Source organism: Leucopleurus acutus (assembly GCF_964270905.1).
Source record: "Leucopleurus acutus genome assembly, chromosome: 2".
NCBI lineage: Eukaryota > Metazoa > Chordata > Mammalia > Artiodactyla > Delphinidae > Leucopleurus > Leucopleurus acutus.
In genome coordinates this window covers 171751985-171772467 of record NC_139143.1, presented here as the reverse complement: position 1 = coordinate 171772467, position 20483 = coordinate 171751985, and the positions used below count along the sequence as shown (strand labels likewise).

At 37.1% G+C, this 20483-nt stretch overlaps 1 protein-coding gene across 5 annotated transcripts in view; it reads right to left on the bottom strand.

The window, feature by feature from the left end:
* The window catches only part of EYA3 (EYA transcriptional coactivator and phosphatase 3), a 139830-nt gene that overhangs the window by 52527 nt on the left and 66820 nt on the right, over positions 1–20483 (bottom strand). For 4 of the 5 annotated variants that reach the window (XM_082864048.1, XM_082864047.1, XM_082864050.1 and 1 more), the window contains 3 exons: positions 13950–14050; positions 3660–3703; positions 567–646 (listed from right to left, as the gene is read on the bottom strand). In XM_082864048.1, coding sequence (XP_082720174.1) covers positions 567–646; positions 3660–3703; positions 13950–13982 — 157 coding nt within the window. In that variant the 5' untranslated portion in view covers positions 13983–14050. Of the gene's footprint in view, positions 1–566; positions 647–3659; positions 3704–13949; positions 14051–20483 lie in introns of those variants that run through there. The other variant, XM_082864051.1, reaches the window with a different exon arrangement.

Below are 20483 nucleotides of genomic sequence, written 5' to 3'. Positions count from 1 at the left end.
TGATATGTCAGAGAACGCTCATGCCTCCACAGGAAAAAAAAAAAGAACATTCTACAAATTTTTGTCTAATGCATGAATATAACTGTTCTACAAGAGAATAAGGGTTGGTAAGTGGATACCTGAGATGGATCTCCCTCAGGGCCCAGTATCAATCCTGGGCTCTCGGGGGATTACTTTTCTTTTTTTGGCCTAGATGGATAGGTAGAATTATTTGGTTATTAGGAAGGTAGAAAAATATCAAGCCCTCTGGAGGAACAGTCAGAGGTTGGCCCACAAACTTTTCTGATTTTGAGTAAGGCACTATTTATTACCTTTAGAACATCCAACCTCAAAACAAAAACACAATCACCAATCCCTGGGGAGTGAATTCCATATGATTTTGTTCCTTAGCTGGTATGTCAATAAGGCTTATAGGAGAGCACAAGGATGAACACACAAACAAGGCAATGAAAGGATTCTGGATATTCTGAGACAAACAAGGCAATCAGTGAAAACCAATTATAAAAGAATAGCATCACCTGGTCACAGGAACACCTCTTCCATGGTGCACAGAATATGGTACTTACTTTCCTCCGACATGGTAAGGTTTGAAGCAAGGCTTGAAGTTTCAGGTTTCTGATCATTGACTTCGGAGTTGCTTACTTGACTGGGAAAACCAAAATGATACATTAGCCCCTGACTGACCTGCTGCATTGCTAAAAGTGATTAAATCAAACCCTTTCTTCCTAGGTAAGTTAAGAGGCAAGGTAAGTCTACTTTATGAAATACTTATTCTTGGATTTTAGCGGCTACCTAAAGAGCTAGGGCCAGGGCTAGTACCTTCAGCATTCTACTGTTCTTCGTCATCACTTCAATCTTTGTATCACTCGGAAATTCCACCTAAGCCACAGGCAAGTCGGATTTTCTCTGAAGACCACATGGTAAAAGAAAAATTCCACAACACCAAAAACTGCTGTCACTTTATTTCCAAAGTACCAAAGGGAAATAGGAAGATGCTTGATTTCAGACAATGGTCCTCATAATCACTTGAAAAGTTTTTTCAAATCATACACACTTGCTTCCAAGAAGGGGTTCTGAACCTCAAAATGGTACATTCCGCTGTATTTCCTTTCCCCCAATTAAAAATAAACAAATTTTTATTTTTATCATTCCCCAAACTTAGCAACATCTTTTTAAAAAAACTTATAAGACAAATTAAGAGAAATTGTAAAAGATAAGTCATGTAAACTGGGAGGACAAGTCATTATGTTAGACACTTTAATGTTGGGAAGATCCTCACTGAAATTCTGAATTGGAGATTATACTTTCATCCCTCACAATGTCCTCTCTCTTCCTTCTACCTTACTTTCCACTCTCCACATATTCCCTCAACTACCAGTATAGCACAGTGCTTAAGAGTGTGGATTCTAGAACCAGATTGCTTGAGTTCATATTCCACTTTGCCAAAACTAGCTTTATGACTTTAAGCAAGTCACTGAACTTGTTTGTGCTCCAGTTTTTCAACTGTCAATGAGGGATAATTATAGAAGCTACCTTTTAGGGCTGTTAGAGAAATTAATGAGCTAATACATGAAAAGTACTTAGAACAGAGACTAGAACAAAGTACAATATAACTGTAGCTAGTATTATTACAATACAACTTCTCCCCAGCCCACGTATTCTTCCCACATTCATGTTCCCTAGCAAGACATCTGCTTTGCTGTTCTACACTCTAGGGAGACGTGGAGGACACTGTCCCAGACACTACACATATCTGGAAAGAGTAGTTTTAAAAAGAAAAAAATTTTAAAAAGAAATGTTATTTATAAAAAAAAATACACAGCACCAAAATTCTTAAAGCTCTCATTATCTTTTCTGAATGGACCTCTAATATTCAAGCATAATAAAGTTTTTTTTTTCCAGGTATATTCTCAATGTTCAAACAATTTTCCCTAAGATGTAATTAATTTTTAAAGGTAAATCCCCAGATGAAGTTTATTTTAATATATTTACTCAACTGTCTGTACTTCTGGAATAGCGCTTAATATACCAACCAAGATATTACTATGGGAATTGAGGGTAAGGGTCATAGTGAATAGTTACATCATTGTTTCCCAAAATGGCTTATTTCTTATAATTACCTGAGTGGTAAAAATACAGACTTCTGAGCCCCATCTTATGCCTAATTAAATAAGATTCCAAGGAGAAAGGTATAAACCCAGACAAGAACTTCACATTTCTGACTACAATGACTGGTCTTCTATGTGTACCTGAATAAGTCTGGGGTTCACTGTTACACCCACTGTTGAAAGACTATTTCTAGATCCTGTATCTTAGAAGGTATATTTGTATGGTCTGGCATACAATGGACCAGTGCCTAAAATCCTATGGTCCTGTAATCTTATAGCAAAATCCCCTACCTATTCAACTGAGTATCTAGAGATTAAATAGAAACAACAGCACCAAGACAGTGAATTAACTCTAGCACTTTGTTAAATATTTAAAGTTATTGTATCTAGAAAAATTATTACTGTCTCAAAATATAATTATTTTCAGTTATATAAACATAAATTTTACTTAACAATGTGTGTATATTAAAATAAATGCTCCAAAATAAAATTTCCCTCCTCCAAAAAAGAGCAAAAACACCCAAACTCCAAAAGTAAGCGCCACAAATATTTCATTCTCATTCAATAGAACTCTTGTCAATAATTAACACAACCAACTAAAGAGTGGATAAACAAAGTGTGGAATAGACATACAGTGAAGTATTATTCAGCCTTAAAAAGGAAGGAAATTCTCACACATGCTACAACATGGATAAACCATGAAGACATTATGCTAAATGAAATAAGCAAGTCACAGAAAGACAAATAACTTATGATTGCACTGATAAGAGGTACTTAGAGTACTCAAAATCACAGAGACAAAAAGCAGAATGATGGTTGCCAGGAGCTGGGAAAAGGGGAAAATGGAGTTACTAAAGTCTTTTTTGGGGAAAGAGTCAATGCTTGATAATGAAAATATGACAGATCATTTAATTGGAAGTGTATAAGACACAGGGCTAGTGCGACAATAGAATAAATAAGCTGGAATGATAGTGTGTGTGGTGGTATAAGAGTAGGATTCTTAAAATTTAGATGTTAGAGGTGATGCAGTTACCGGTTCATATGGTTGGTAGACAAACAACAGAAGGTAAGAACTGTGGACAACTGAAAATCATGATGTTGTGGAAACCAGAGCATGACATGCAAAGAAGCTGCCTCTTTTCTACAAGGGGAGCCAAGCTAATGACTAAGGTGTCCCATATCCATTTGGTAATTAATGATTAACCCCTTGGATTTTCCTTATTTCTGTCTTCCCTATTAAGTATACAGTACATCTGACTGAAGAATAGTCACCATTGTGTCTCTTCCACATATCACAGGATCTGAGAGATACCATGAGATTGGTATATATTGTTGAATAAATAATGAATAAATGAAAAAAATCAGCACCTATGTGTTTCAAGGACAAACTTTTAGAGGAAAATCTTCACCTTAAACCAAATAATTTCAAAACGTAAAGACTGATGCTAAAAACCAAAAAGAGGGTAGTCAACACAAATCATGCCCATATACTAATCAGCATGTAAAAACAATTATAAGTAGGTCATTAGAAAGAAATTCAACTCTGTATACCTTAAAGTTTGCTCTCCTGATTCCTGCATCTTGGCTTTTTTCACCTGTAAAACAATTATACAAAAGCATCAATGTCTTGATCTGTTTTTAAAATCATCTAGCTACTCAAGTGGCAGCCTAATATTAACTAATAAATTACAGGGTAACTGTTTCCTTTTGTTTCCCTTAGATTTATTTTATTAATCCCTATTATATTTTAGAGTTAGAGATGTACTTTTTTTCACATGAGGCTCTCTCTTTTTTTTAAATGATAAAAGTGTTTTTCAGATTCAAGGTAAATAAAAGGTTTACCAGGATTTTTACTCAATACAGAATGTTTACCAGGATAAGGTATCCAAACTCGGATACAAACTGGTTAGTTTAAAATTTTACCAGACACACAGTTTTATTCTCAAACAGTAAGTATGGCAATCTCACTATCATCTAATCATTTATTTAACAGAAATATCTTTATATTCAAATTACTTACATGCCAAAAATAAAAATAAATTCTAATCAGGTTACCAGTAATCTAAAAAATATTCTTCACACTCTACTGTTTTGTCCCCATATTTTCACCTTCTCTAATTCCTTCTAAGGTAAAAGCATTTTCATTGAAACAGTTTAAGAATCCATAAATGAAAGATCAATGGTTAATACTACTAAGTTTCCCCTGTTTTTTTATATGACAAAGAATCTGATTTTAGAGTTTTCTGATTAGAATTACTAGTTATAGTAGAAGTATGCTTAGTGTGCTTAGCCAGACAAATTATGAACACTTAAAGTATTTCAAGCTGACAAAGAGTACTGCCAACCACTACAAAGAGTAAGAACTCACAGAGGCAGCAACTTTGCTAAACAATTTTAAATAAACATATCCGGTGGGAATATAGCTATTTAATATGATTAAATTTAACAATTTAGACAAGGTAAATAAAAAATACAAGTTAAATACAAGGCCCATACAATTTCTCATGGACAGCCACTCCTCATGAGAAAACATGACAAAATAAATAAAACCAAATACTCTTGGTTATTTGTTTATGGCATATCAACTCATTATATAATGCTGCCTAAATTTTCAAAGGTACCAATAAAGATAAAGAAAAAAGGGGCATTAAAACAGAACCCTCTAGGGACTTCCCTGGTGGTGCAGCGGTTAAGAATCCACCTGCCAGGACTTCCCTGGTGGCGCAGTGGTTAAGAATCCGCCTGCCAATGCAGGGGACATGGGTGCGAGCTCTGGTCCGGGAAGATCCCATATGCTGCAGAGCAACTAAGCCTGAGAGCCACAACTACTGAGCCCACGAGCCACAACTACTGAGGTCTGTGCGCCACAACTACTGAAGCCCACGTGCCTAGAGCCCGTGCTCCACAACAAGAGAAGCCGCTGCAACAAGAAGCCTGTGCGTCACAACGAAGAGTAGCCCCCGCTCTCTGCAACTAGAAAAAGCCTGAGCACACCAATGAAGACCCAACACAGCTAAAAATAAATTTTTAAAAAACCCTCTAAATTTAGAAACAAAATTATAGAAGCATATGAAGAAAAAAGAAAAAAACAAAGAAGTTTGAGGTAGATAAACCCTTACTAAGCATGATATTAAATTCAAAAGCCATAAAGGAGAAAACAGACTGATTTTACAAAAATTCAAAACTTCTGTATGATAAAAGATACCAAAACCAACCAGGAGGTCAAGGAATTCCAGAATGGTATACATACTGTGACAAGAGAATTTAATTGTATTACAAATGTATGACATAACCTCACTGAAAGGCATAGGAGAAAAATGCGCTGATGGAGTAACGCTGGAAAACACGTTTTGACTGGAAACTGCAAGGCTAAAGATAAGAAAAATTCAACTTTCTAGTTTATCTACTTAAATTTTCTAGTTTATCTATTTATGTCATTTCACAAATGACAAAATACAGGCTCTTGCTATAATATAAATGTGCTGTCCCTCCCACCTGAAGATGACAGTATTTATATAAGGTCAGATAATACTGTAATTTTCCAATAGTGCTGCTGAATCTATGCTTAGCTCACCCAAAGACCCTCTTTGCGATCAAAGAAATAATTTTAAAAGTCTATGGTCTCCTAACAGTAATCCATATAAAGAAAACTAGAGCACTGAGGAATCTAATTTATCAGTCTTCATTTTATTAGCGCCACAGAGTAACAAACTTAGCTAGAGAACTAAAAAAAAAGCCCTGGAGCAAAATTTTAAAATATACCATAATGGCCTTTCAAGTAAGAACTACACTTTTTTACTTTCTATTTACTACAGTGCCAACTCGGTACAAAGAGTATGTATTCATAAATAGAAATGGAGAAAATGTACTTAAAGACATATCTACCAAACAAAAACGTCTGGGGGAGGAAAATGTGTTATCAACTAATTTTGTACCTTTCACAGCCCATTGTTAGCCTTGATTTGGGCAATTATGTCCTCCTGTAAGTCAGGGATAGGAAACCTTGGCACTAGAGGCAGGTAAACTAAAAGGATACAGACAGATTTCACTGGATTACAAAAAGGATGGGTTCAAACAATACAATCCAGAAACTGACAGAATGTAAAATAGTACAGCTAGTTTGGAAAACAGTCTAGCAGCTTCTCAAAAGGTTAAACATAGAGTTACTATTACATATAATCCAGAAATTCCACTCTTGACTATATAACCAAGAGAAATGAAAACTTATGTCCACACAAAAACTTGGACATGAATGTTCCTAACAGCATTATTCAAAATAGCCAAAAAGTGGAAACAACTCCAGTGTCCATGAACAGATGAACAGATAAATACAATGATGATAAATAAAATGATGAATGATAAAATAAATCCATACAATGAAACATTCAGCAGTAAAAGGGAATGAAGGACTTATACATGCTAACACAGATGAATCTTGAAAAGATTATCCTAAGTGAAAGAAGCCAGTCACAAAGGACCACATATTTTATGAATCCATTTACATGCAATATCCACAAATAGGTCAATAGGAAAGTAGATTAGTAGTTGCCTAGGACTGCGGGAGGGAGGGAATTGAAGGGTGACTGCTAATGGGTACAGAATTTCTTTTTGGAGTGATGAAAATGTTCTAAAATTGACTCTGGTGATAGTTGCAAAACTCTGTGAATATACTAAAAACCATCAAATTGTATCCTTTAAAATGGATGTGAATTGTATCTCAATAAAGTTGTCATTTAAAAAAATGACAATCTTACGGGCATGTTATGACTAAAGTTTACACAAAAAGGAAGAACCACTGGCAAATTCATGAATCAGAGCTCTACTTGTGCCTCTGCTTTAAAAAAAAAAAAAAAAATCATGCTTTAAATATAACAGAGCAAAGGAATACATATAACCCAATACACAAATTCAGAATATCCAGGCTCAAGGTTCAGTTCTGAGAGTTAATTCACTGTATGTCTACTTCTCTACATCTGTTTTCTCAACTGTAAAAGAAAACTATGACTATTTCACAGGCCTGCTGTGAAGATGAAATTGGTGGTGGTAGTGGGGCAGGTGGCAAGGGAGAGAGCGAATGAGAGAGAGGTGTTTATGAAAGACAAAGACATTGTTAAATTTTAATGTTACCACCAAAAGCAGCAAAAACAAAGCTGAATTTCCAAAATTTCAAAGACAAGATTAAGAAATACCACCTTCTAGATAAGAAAATTATATTATGCATCTCAAATGTCATTCCAGAACTATTCTGATATGACTTTCAAGTATATAACTATAGTGCCTCCTAAGTTTTAACAAGAGGCTAAATCATACTAGGGCTTGGTAAACTATAATCTTGGGAATAATAAATCCAACAGAAGTCTGCATGAAGCCTATAAAAAGGAAGATGTTTTTGTCAGAATTTATCCACCACTGTCAAACAAAGCATATCATTCTCTTTACTAGAAAGTCATACTCTATATTCTAGAAGGGGAAAGGGCTTGATCATAACCTGGATGAAATTATACACAAAAAACATTTAATGCTATTTTCTTTGATTGTGCTTACCAACAGTCTTTTTTTTTTTTTTTTTTTTTTTTGCGGTACACGGGCCTCTCACTGTTGTGGCCTTCCCGTTGCGGAGCACAGGCTCCGGACGTGCAGGCTCAGTGTCCATGGCTCACGGGTCCAGCCGCTCCGCGGCATGTGGGATCTTCCCGGACCGGGGCACGAACCCGTGTCCCCTGCATCGGCAGGGGAACTCTCAACCACTGCGCCACCAGGGAAGCCCACAGTCATCTAATTATTAATTTTACTTCCAGAACTTGACATAAGGAAATGAGTATGTGGAGAGTGAGAGTAAGCATTCTCAATCACTAGAAACTAGAAAGGTAAATACCCGTGGCAGAGACAACTGCCTGCTCCACCATTGCATGTGGGGTGTGACTTGCGATGGGAGGCAAAAAACATGTCTTTTAAGTTCACAGGTACCCGTCCAAAAGAAGTCACATCTGGACCTAGTAGAAACTAGTGGGCATCAGATTCTGGATGTGATCTGGATGCAGCAACTGATGGAAGCTGGGGCTGTTTCTCTTAAGAGGAATGTGTGGGGTAAGGAGTTACATCTTATTCTTTAGATGTGAAAAATGAAACAGGTGAACCAAAGAGAAGATTATTGTAGATTCACTTATAAATATTCAGTGGTCTTTTTCCTGTTCCTGGGCACACAGGATGCTATAGACTGAACGTCTGTGTCTTCCCCCAAAATTCGTATTTTGAAATTTTATCCCCAATATGATGAAATTTGGAGGTGGGGCTTTTGGGGTGATTAGGTCATGAGGGTGGAGCCCTCATGAATGGGATTAGAGGCCTCCTGGGAATTCCCTGGCAGTCCAGTGGTTAGGAGGTTCACTGCTGGGGGCCCAGGTTCAATCCCTGGTCAGAGGAACTAAGATCCCGCAAGCCGTGCAGCAAAAAAATTAAAAAAAGAAAGAGATCTCCTTTTTCCTTTCCACCATGTGAGGTCACAGCAAAAAGATGGCAGTCTATGAACCAGGTAGCAGGCCCTTACCATACACCAAATCTGCTGGCGCCTTGATTTTGGACTTCCCAGCCCCCAGAATTGTGAGAAATCAATTTCTATTGTTTATGAGCCACCAATTCTATAGCATTTTGTTACAGTAGCCAGAATAGACTAAGACACAGATTGATGGCATTTTCCAGACCCCCTTGCTGTCAGGTTGGAGCCAACCACATAAGCCACTTCTACAACTACCCCTTAAAAACATCTCATGTGATTCTCCAATCCTCTCTTCCGTTTCTTTGGCAACCATGGAGGCCACAGTTGAAGATAATAGCATCAAAGATGAAAGAAGCCTTCATGGAAGACTGGCCCAGGAAAGCTGTCAATCCACATGAGACAAATGTGAGAGAAAAATACACTGCAGAGTCATTCTCCAATGTTAAATGCCTACAGTGAGAATTCTAGTTCATATTCACGCTATCATTCATTCAACTGACTGTTCTCTACCAAGCCCTCCTGAAAGGGAATATAATGGTAAACAAAATACAGTCCGTGACCTCAAGGAAGTTATAGCCTGCTTGAAAAGAAATAGATAATTTCTAAAACAGTGAAACAGGGACTTCCCTGGTGGCACAGGGGTTAAGAATCCGCCTACCAATGCAGGGGACACAGGTTCGAGCCCTGGTCCAGGAAGATCCCACATGCCACGGAGCAACTAAGACCGTGAGCCACAACTGCTGAGCCTGCGTGCCATAACTACTGAAGCCCTTGCGCCTAGAGCCTGTGCTCCACAACAAGAGCAGCCACCGCATGCAAGGAAGAGTAGCCCCTGCTCGCCACAACTAGAGAAAGCCCACACGCAGCAACGAAGACCCAACGCAGCCAAAAATAAATAAAATTTTTAAAAAGTAATAAATAAAACAGTGAAATAATGATTCTGATAGAAGTTCAAGGTTCTATGGAACACAAAGAAGGAGCACCAAACCCAGTCTTTTTACTGGGGGGAGTCTAGAATTAGAACTCATTTGAAATAACTTAGGTACCTGCTTATAAATGTGGAAATAAAACATTTTTAATTGATATGGTATCCTTTATAGTTTGAAAATTACCCTCTTTTTTTTTTTTTTTTTTTGTGGTACGCGAGTCTCTCGTTGTTGTGGCCTCTCCTGTTGCGGAGTACAGGCTCTGGACGCGCAGGCTCAGCGGCCATGGCTCACGGGCCCAGCCGCTCCACAGCATGTGGGATCTTCCCGGACCGGGGCACGAACCCGTGTCCCCTGCATCGGCAGGCGGACTCTCAACCACTGTGCCACCAGGGAAGCCAAAGATTACTCTCCTTTATCGATAAGACAAAAAGAAATTAGGGGTTGAGTATAGTCGTTCTCTCTTAGCCACTTATTCCATCCTTTTATTCTCCAAGACAAAAACACAAATTTTAGGGTCCTTTTCATTGCTCTCAATCCAGAATATTTCCCAAGCTTCACTCCTTTTCCATGTTTTAGCCTAGAGTACACTGTCGTTGTAATCATGTACCACCTTTTGTCTACAGTATTACTAATTTCTTTTTAATATTTAAATACAAAAGGCACATATGCTCATATTTTTAGAAACCCAAACCATACAGATATGTATAAAATAAAATATAAAAGACCTTATTCTGCCCCCAAACCTCCATGATTTCAGTATTAAGTTTCGTGTATATTCTTCTAAAAATTTTTCCTATGTATATATGTCCTTTTAAAACTTGAGCTCAAAGAACACCCTGATAGCTATAAAGGAGTTTTTTAAGTGCTTCCAGTTTGCCAGGAACAGTGTTAATTTATACCTCCTATCCTAAAACCGAGTTTGGTTAGTGCCTCCTTTCACTCTACAAAAGAGTTCTAGTTTGGACAATAATATGAGCTGCTTCAGAGTAGCTGAGAAAGATGAAGACTAGGGTAAAAAGATGGAGTGATTTCAAGGTAAGTGATGACCATAGAGAGAACCATTTCTGACTGCAGAGGATTGAGGACTGACTGGCAATAGGGGAAAGTGAAAGAGAACCTGAGGCTAGGATTTATGTTGTATTGTGAACAATGACTGGAATAATCTTGAGATAGAGCTAGCAAGTAGTACAGAAACAAGAAAGGGATAACTCAATAAGGAAGAGACAATGTGATTAAAATAACTCCAATAGTAATGCTCATCAGCAACATCTCTATACACAAGTAAACAGCAGGGTTAAAAATCTCGGCTTTATTCAAGATATGGAAACAACCTAAATGTCCATCGACAGATGAATGGACAAAGAAGGTATGGGTGTGTGTGTGTGTGTGTGTGTGTGTGTGTGTGTGTGTGTGTGTGTGTAATGGACTACTACTCAGCCATAAAAAAGAATGAAATAATGCCATTTGCAGCAACATGGATGGACCTAGAGATACCACACTAAGTGAAGTAAGTTGGAAAAGAAAGACAAATGCCATATGGTATCACTTATATGTGGAATCTAAAACACGATGCAACTGAACTTATCTATGAAACAGAAACAGACTCAGACATAGAGAACAGACTTGTGGCTGCCAAGGGGGAGGGGAGTTGGGGAGGGATGGATTGGGAGTCTGGGATAAGAAGATGCAAATTATTATATATACGTATAACTAATCACTTTGCTGTATACCAGAAACTAACATAACGTTGTATATACCTCATAAACTATACCTCAATAAAATAATTTTTTTTTAAATCATGGCTTTATCATCAGCAACTTGGGACAGGACCATTCTTTCCACTCAAGTTTTAGATTTCTACTACAGCCTGTGAAAATTAGCTTTACTCCTCAACAACTGACATTTACTCTTCTTATTCTAATTATTTTTAACACTTAATAAATGCTCTATATTTTCTTAGATTCTATAATTGTCTGTTCGGCACCCACTAATCACAGTGCCAAACTAAGAGCCAAAGTTGCTTACATCTCCCCTGCAATCTAGAGCCTATATTCTGAACCATACTCTGAACTATATTCCCCTGCTGTGAAATCAACCCAGTGCCAGATACCTAGTGATAGCTTCTATACCCCAAAACCCTCTGGAATTATTCAAACTAGCCCATCCTAAATAAACAATTACCCTATGTTACATTGCCTGTGGAAACCTCAATTAAGGCTGTAGCCTATGCATTCTCTTACAATTCCCCTATGCATCTCTGCCTCCTGAATGACACTGGTGCTTACCCCCGTGACCCTGTGTGGTCTGCTACATCTCTCATCTCTAAGAGAAATGTTACATGAAATTTTTTTTAAAAATTAATTAATTTATTTATTTGGCTGCGTTACATCTTCGTTGTTGCACATGGGCTTTCTCTAGTTGTGGCGAGCAGGGGCTACTCTTCGTTGTGGTGCGCGGGCTTCTCATTGTGGTGGCTTCTCTTGTAGCAGAGCATAGGCTCTAGGCTCCCAGGCTTCAGGAGTCATAGCACACAGACTCAGTAGCTGTGGCACACAGGCTTAGTTGCTCCGCGGCACGTGGGAGCTTCCCGGACCAGGGCTCGAACCAGTGTCCCCTGCAGTGGCAGGCGGATTCTTAACCAGTGTGCCACCAAGGAAGTCCAAACTTTCTTTTTTCTTCTTTCTTTCAATGGCACTGACCTCTTCATGTAGTCACTCAATCACCGTTATAAATTTATAAATTAAGACCCAGGTACAAATCAATTTTTAAAAAAAAGATGCCTCATGACAATCACCATTTATAGTCAGCAGAAAATTTGTGGGTTTAAAAAAATTTTTTTTTAGTATTTAAAAAAAAATTTCTTTTTTTAATTTTTTGGCCACATCACTTGGCTTGTGGGATCTCAGTTCCCAACCAGGGATCGAACCCAGGTCCCTGGCAGTGGAAGCACAGAATCCTAGTGACTGGACTACCAGGGAATTCCCAGAAAATGTGTTTTTAAAGCACTTTAATTTCTTAACTCTCTCTGAAGTAACAATCAGATTTTGCACATCATATTATAGATACTGAACAGAACAGCAAACAAATGAAGCAGAGAGGAAAAAATGACTCACCAGCAGGTCAGCTTCACAATTCTCATTACCTTAAATAGGTAAGGAGTGACTAACAACAATACTCATTTCAACAGTATGTCAACACTTACATAAGTCTTTTGAAACTATGACTAGACCTTTGTCTTACTATATTAAAAACTCAATGACAGAATCTTCTTTGGTACATTTAGTGTCGCTAATTCAGCTATTTGTTCTTATAGTGTATATCTTAGATACAGTGCTGAGGATGATTTTTAACCCTACCATTTCCCTGATTATTAATGTTCCACCAGGGATATGGGATGACATTTTAAATGTTTCAAAAGGTCCTTTTACCAACTGCTTATGTCTTCCTAGTTTTATACTTAAGTGAGGGGCTAAAAGACTAATAGCAAAAGAATCACCAGTATGCACCAGTATGTCTCAACATAAAGTAAAATATTAAAAATGTATCACTGATGTAAAGAATACATCTAGAACATGAAAAACATACCCTATTATCTGCTTTCAAAATTCAAAGTTTTTTAGGTTGGATTTTCATAAGGAGGTAAACATGTACCACTCTATATTCTCTCTTAATATAAAATGCAAGAGGCTCATTCAGGAGAGCAAATTGAATAGCAAATTGAATCAGTATTTATCTAATTTCAGAAAAAGAAGGTCAAGCCAAAAGGAAAAGATTCTTTAACACAAAAGTATCTTAATAGAATGATTACTATTACCTTCCTTTTTTAAATGCTAAGGGTCAAAAAACACTTAGGAAAAAACAAAAAAGCCATGGCAAGGCAATAAATCTGTATCACTTGGGGACATTTAAAATGATTTTATTTATTTATGTTAAATATTTAAAAGAAATTAAGAATTCAACCTATTCTCGAGGGTCTTATCTATTTTTAAGAATTAGCTAGTGGTCAAATTATACTTTCTTCAACTACTACTACTACTTAAAAAAAATTAAGTCAGGGAAATTTAGGTAATGATAAAACTAGATTTTCTGGCAGAAATGGTATATACTGTTTGGTAAATAGATGTCCTCTTTTATTTTCTAAAAACTGTAAGAGTAGCCATTGCTTTTTTTAAATGACACTTCTAAAGACAATATTTATTTTGTAATGCTGAATTTTCTAAGCAAGTCCTTGGCATTAAGTTAGCAAAATATGAATTTAGGAACACAGAACATCGTTTCTTAGAAGGAAAGTATTAAGGAGTCCTTTCCTTAATTTTATTTCTGATTTAGAATCTGTAGTACAACTGAATAATATTTAACATCTCTTAAGATTAGCTTTTCTACAATCAACTTTAAATTGTTAAAGGAAATACTTACTGGTTGCTCTGGTAAATCTTGCTCTTCTTCCATGAGGACCAATATTTCTTTATTACACTTATGTGACTGGACTGCAAGTGTCTCTCAGCAGTCTTCACAGTCTATTTAAAAAAGAGGGGGGATTCAAAACTTTATGTACTCTTAAAGCATTATCATTGAGGCCATCAGAGAATAATTTTAAAAATATTTTGCTACCTCAATCTTTGTACCTGAGCTCCAATCTCAAAATCTCAAATCTGCACGTGGCTTTTCAAAATGGACATGCTGCACCAAGTCAGGATAGGTTTACACAATGACTTTTATAATTCCTTGCAAAAGCCAACACGTGGAGCCACTTCTGCTGTACTTAAAACATGGTTACTATAGTGCCCAACGCATTAAACGCTTTATAGCAGCCATGTGCAATTAACTAAAACACAACTTTTTTTAGAATTAGGGTTACATTAAAAAATGATAAAAACTAGCTTAGCCAGTCAAGAAGTTATGATAACATCTAACCTGCTTTAATGGGGAACATTTACATAACTGTTAACACACAATCACTTTAAATAGGGCACACTGGAATATCGAATAAATACTTTCCCAACCAACTATCTGTATATATGTAATCAGCTTAAAGGAAAACTCAACTCTTCTGGATCTATCTTAATAATGCAAATAAATAAGTAAAGTGAAACACTGAAGTTTAGAATTAAGGAAAATAATCATGTAGAGCTAGGACCCAATTTATCCTGAAATAGCTCCACTACATGTATTGCCTAGTCAATTATTTAAGCAAAATCTTTACCTTCTCAGACCCTGCTCTTCCTGTCCTGGTTTTCAAACTAAAAAAGAGAAATAGGACTCTAAGCCCCACATTTACTGGTAAGAACACCTTATTGTGCCCTGCTGCCGAGTGAGACAGAAAGATGTTAGAAAACTAAATAATTCTAAAAACTATAAACTCCATTTCTATTTAACAAAAATGAAAGTAGCACTTCTCCAAAACAGATGTGATTGTTTATGCCTTTAATTAAGGTCACACCTGTTTTCACTTAGTTTACCAACCACTGTAACCAACTTAACAGACAAAGCTAAAGCAAGTATAGAATCTTATTGCAGAAGTAATGAATAAAAAGGGAAATGAAAAACTTCACTTATACCAATTTACCACCACTCCACTAATACTGCTCTATTCTGGTGTAATACAACACACTTTATTTTAGAGTCACACTCTAGAATGGGAAGAGGAGAGAAAACACATATAGGGGACACAATCAGACGCAAAATTGTCCAACTCTGACACAGCTTTCCTCCCTGCCCCGATCTAGAATGTCAAAAGAAAACAAAATTTAAAGGTCAGAAGAACTTGATGCTCAATGCACTCACGTGTAACTCATACACAGAGCCTCAAAAGCTAAGTTTTCATACTACATGACGTAGATAACTAGTACTGCAGAATTACAGCAGGCAGTAACTAAAGCTCACAGGAGCTATCTTCCCTGCATTTGTTTTGCTCTACTCACAAGAGCACAACCAATGTGACGTGAAACTGATTCACAATTGTGAAAGATGAACTGTTTTTTTGTTTTACCAGCTTATATCTGTTTTAGTTTTAAAATGAAATGTCTTGTCTTTATGGGATTTTAACAGTGTCAATGTACATAATGTATTTAATACATATATGATTTCATCCCAAAAGAAAAAGCAAACTAGGGACAAGTCATTAGAGAAATGTAATGCCTTTAATACCTCATTTGTTAAACTTTTGTGTGACCAGATCTCTTCTAAACAAAAAGTGATAATATCCCAGGTTTTACTCAATTGAAAGCCATAACTGTAATGACTACAATCTCTAATTAGTAGATTCTCAGCAAAGGAGAAGGAAGGGATATTCTTTCTCATGGAGGAAGGGTTATAAATCTACGCCTAAACAAGAGGAAAGTAAGAAAAATTGTGTTAAAAAAAAAAAAGAAAGAAAAGGTACTAATAACATGTCCTTTAATTTTTGTTTTAAACACAGAAATGAATTTATTTTAAAAATATGAACAATGTTAAAGGAGAACATGGATTTTTTTATAAATCAAAAGGGGTCATGGGTTTTATTTATTTATTATTTATTTATTTATTTTTTGCGGTACACGGGCCTCTCACTGTTGTGGCCTCTCCTGTTGCGGAGCACAGGCTCCGGACGCGCAGGATCAGCAGCCATGGCTCACGGGCCCAGCCGCTCCGCGGCATGTGGGATCTTCCCAGACCAGGGCACGAACCCATGTCCCCTGCATCAGCAGGCAGACTCTCAACCACTGCGCCACAAGGGAAACCCGGTCATGGGTTTTAAAAGGTAAGAAATACTACTCTTAATAGTGGGGAAATAAATTCTCAAGCCATATAAAACAAAATGTTAAAATCTTGAATTTTGTTTCTTAGGAATATGGTAATATTACAGTGATTTTATAACAGAAAGGGAATAGCTTTCTATTTTTCTTGAGATAAATTCTATAAGTTGAAAGAAAACCTTCTTTAAGGGAAAAGATTGGAAGACATTCTTTTCTACCTCTATTTCTTCTTTGAAAATAAGCATCTTCTGTTGTTTCCATCTTAAAAATCACCTTTATCTTCTTCATTTTTCAATTTAGGGAAAGAAAAGGGTCACAGATAATTTCTACATTTGGAAAAAAACCTTAAAAAAATCAAGTAATTAATCAATGACCACCAATAATTTTGATAATTTTAAAACAAAAAAAAAAGGCAACCTACAAAGGATGCATATGATTTATTACAGGATTTCTGGGATTCTACTGGCAACATGTGATATATGTGAAGTTTGTAAACATACATTCTGGTACACTTGTATATAAAATATATTAATAATGACTATAAATTATGTAATTCCACTACAACATGCATCTAAGATACTACTTTCCATCAATATAGGATTCTTCCTTCCTTCCAATATTTTGTAATGTCAAACACCTAAAATATACTAGATAAAAGAACGCAAGTATTTATCATGCTTCTAGCATTTATCAATGTGATAAAAAAACTTTTAATATTAAGATCTTACACCATTTTCTACAAGTGGCACATGCTTACAATCGAAAGTCACATTTACTAACCACCAGATGAAAGTGTTATATAACACAGACAAGGTGCTCCAGTACTGGATAATAAAAAAAAGTACAGAATTACCATACAAACCTTAGTTTTCTCACTTCCATGTACTAGTTCTAGAGTTTAATTGTGTATTTTGATATTTTCTTACCATTAATATAACCTGACACTGAGAATGGCTCAAGATGGTGGAATAGAAAGACATGCGCATACACCCTCTTGCGAGAGCACCACAATCACAACTAACTGCTCAACAATCATCAACAGGAAGACACCGGAACTCACCAAAAAAGATACCCACATCCAAAGATAAAGGAGAAGCTGTAATGAGACGTTAGGAGGGGCGCAATCACAATAAAATCAAATCCCGTAACTGCTGGGTGGGTAACTCACAGACTGGAGAACACTTATACCACAGAAGTCCACCCACTGGAGTGAAGGTTCTGAGTCCCACGTCAGGCTTCCTAACCTGGGGGTCCAGCACCAGGAGGAGGAATTCCCACAAAATCAGACTTTGAAGGCTAGCGGGATTTGACTGCAGAATTTTGACAGGACTGGGAGAAACAGAGGCTCCACTCTTGGAGGGTACACACAAAGTAGTGTGTGCATCAGGACCCAGGGGAAGGAGCACTGACCCCATAGGAGACTGAACCAGACCTACCTGCTAGTGTTGGAGGGTCTCCTGCAGAGGCGGGGGGTGGCTGTGGCTCACCGCAGGGACAAGGACACTGGCAGCAGAAGATCTGGGAAGTATTGCTTGGTGTGAGCCCTCCCGGAGTCCGCCATTAGCCCCACCAAAGGGCCTACAGGCTCCAGTGCTGGGACAGTTCAGGCCAAACAACCAACAGGGAGGGAACTCAGCCCAACCCATTAGCAAACAAGCAGCTTAAAGTTTTACTGAGCTCTGCCCACCAGAGCAACACCCAGCTCTACCCATCACCAGTCTCTCGCATCAGGAAGCTTGCAAAGGCTTGTAGATAGCCTCATCCACCAGAGGGCAAACAGCAGAAGCAAGAAGAACTAAAAATCTGCAGCCTGTGGAACGAAAACTACACTAACAGAAAGACAAAATGAAAAGGCAGAGGACCATGTACCAAATGAACAATAAAACCCCAGAAAAACCACTAAATGATGGAGATAGGCAACCTTCCAGAGTAAGAATTCAGAATAATGACAGTGAAGATGATCCAGGACCTCAGAAAAAGAATGGAGGCAAAGATCGAGAAGATGCAAGAAATGTTTAACAAAGATCTAGAACAATTAAAGAAAAAATACCGAGAAGAATTAAAAAACAAACAAACAGAGATGAACAATACAATAACTGAAATGAAAACTACACTAGAAGGAATCAATAGCAGAATAACTGAGGCAGAAGAACGGATAAGTGACCTGGAAGACAGAATGGTGGAATTCACTGCTGCAGAACAGAATAAAGAAAAAAGAATGAAAAGAAATGAAGACAGCCTAAGAGACCTCTGGCACAACATTAAACGCAACAATATTCACATTATAGGGGTCCCGGAAGGAGATGGGAGAGAGAAAGGACCCGAGAAAATATCTGAAGAGATTACAGTCAAAAACTTCCCTAACATGGGAAAGGAAATGGCCACCCAAGTGCAGGAAGTGCAGAGAGTCCCAGGAAGGGTAAACCCAAAGAGAAACACACTGAGGCACATAGTTATCAAACTGACAAAAATTAAAGACAAAAAACATTATTGAAAGCAGCAAGGGAAAAAACGACAAATAACATACAAGGGAACTCCCATACTGTTAACAACTGATTTCACAGCAGAAACTTTACAAGCCAGAAGGGAGTGGCAGGATATATTTAAAGTGATGAAAGGGAGGAACCTACAACCAAGATTACTCTACCCGGCAAGGATCTCATTCAGATTCAATGGAGAAATCAAAAGCTTTACAGACAAGCAAAAGCTAAGAAAATTCAGCACCACCAAACCAGCTCTACAACAAATGCTCAAGGAACTTCTCTAAGTGGGAAACACAAGAGAAGAAAAGGACCTACAAAAACAAACCCAAAACAATTAAGAAAATGGTACTAGGAACATACATATCGATAACTAGTTTAAAAGTGAATGGATTAAATGCTCCAACCAAAAGACACAGGCTTGCTGAATGGATACAAAAACAAGGCCCATATATATGCTGTCTACAAGAGACCCAGTTCAGATCTAGGGACACATACAGACTGAAAGTGAGGGTATGGAAAAAGATACTCCATGCAAATGAAAATCAAAAGAAAGCTGGAGTAGCAATACTCATATCAGATAAAATACACTTTAAAATAAAGAATGTTACAGGAGACAAGGAAGGACACTATATAATGATCAACAGATCAACCCAAAAAGAAGATATAACAATTACAAATATATATGCACCCAACACAGGAGCACCTCAATACATAAGGCAACTGCTAACAGCTATAAAAGAGAAAATCGACAGTAACACAATAATACTGGGGGATGTTAACACCTCACTTACACCAATGGACAGTTCATCCAGACAGAAAATTAATAAGGAAACACAAGCTTTAAATGACACAATAGACCAGATAGATTTAATTGATATTTATAAGACATTCCATCCAAACACAGCAGATTACACTTTCTTCTCAACTGCGTACAGAACATTCTCCAGGACAGATCACATCTTGGGTCACAAATCAAGCCTTGGTAAATTTAAGAAAAAGGAAAACATATCAAGCATCTTTTCTGACCACAACGCTATGATATTAGAAATCAATCACGGGAAAAAAATGTAAAAAACACAAACACATGGAGGCTAAACAATACGTTACTAAAACCAAGAGATCACTGAAGAAATCAAAGAGGAAACCCAAAAGATACCTAGAGACACATGACAATGAAAACACGACGATCCAAAACCTATGGGATGCAGCAAAAGCAGTTCTAAGAGGGAAGTTTATAGCAATACAAGCCTACTGCAAGAAACAAGAAAAATCTCAAACAAACAATCTAACTTTACACCTAAAGGAACTAGAGAAAGAAGAACTAAGAAAACCCAAAGTTAGCAGATGGAAAGAAATCATACAGATCAGAGCAGAAATAAATGAAATAGAAACAAAGAAAACAATAGCAAAGATCAATAAAACTAAAAGCAGGTTGTTTGAGAAGATACACAAAATTGATAAACCATTAGCCAGACTCATCAAGAGGGAGAGGACTCAAATCAATAAAATTAGAAATGAAAAAGGAGAAGCTACAATAGACACCGCAGAATACAAAGCATCCTAAGAGACTACTATAAGCAACTCTATGCCAATAAAATGGACAACTTGGAAGAAATGCACAAATTCTTAGAAAGGTATAACCTTCCAAGACTGAACCAGGAGAAACAGAAAACATGAACAGACCAATCACAAGTAATGAAATTGAAACTGTGATTAAAAATCTTCCAACAGGG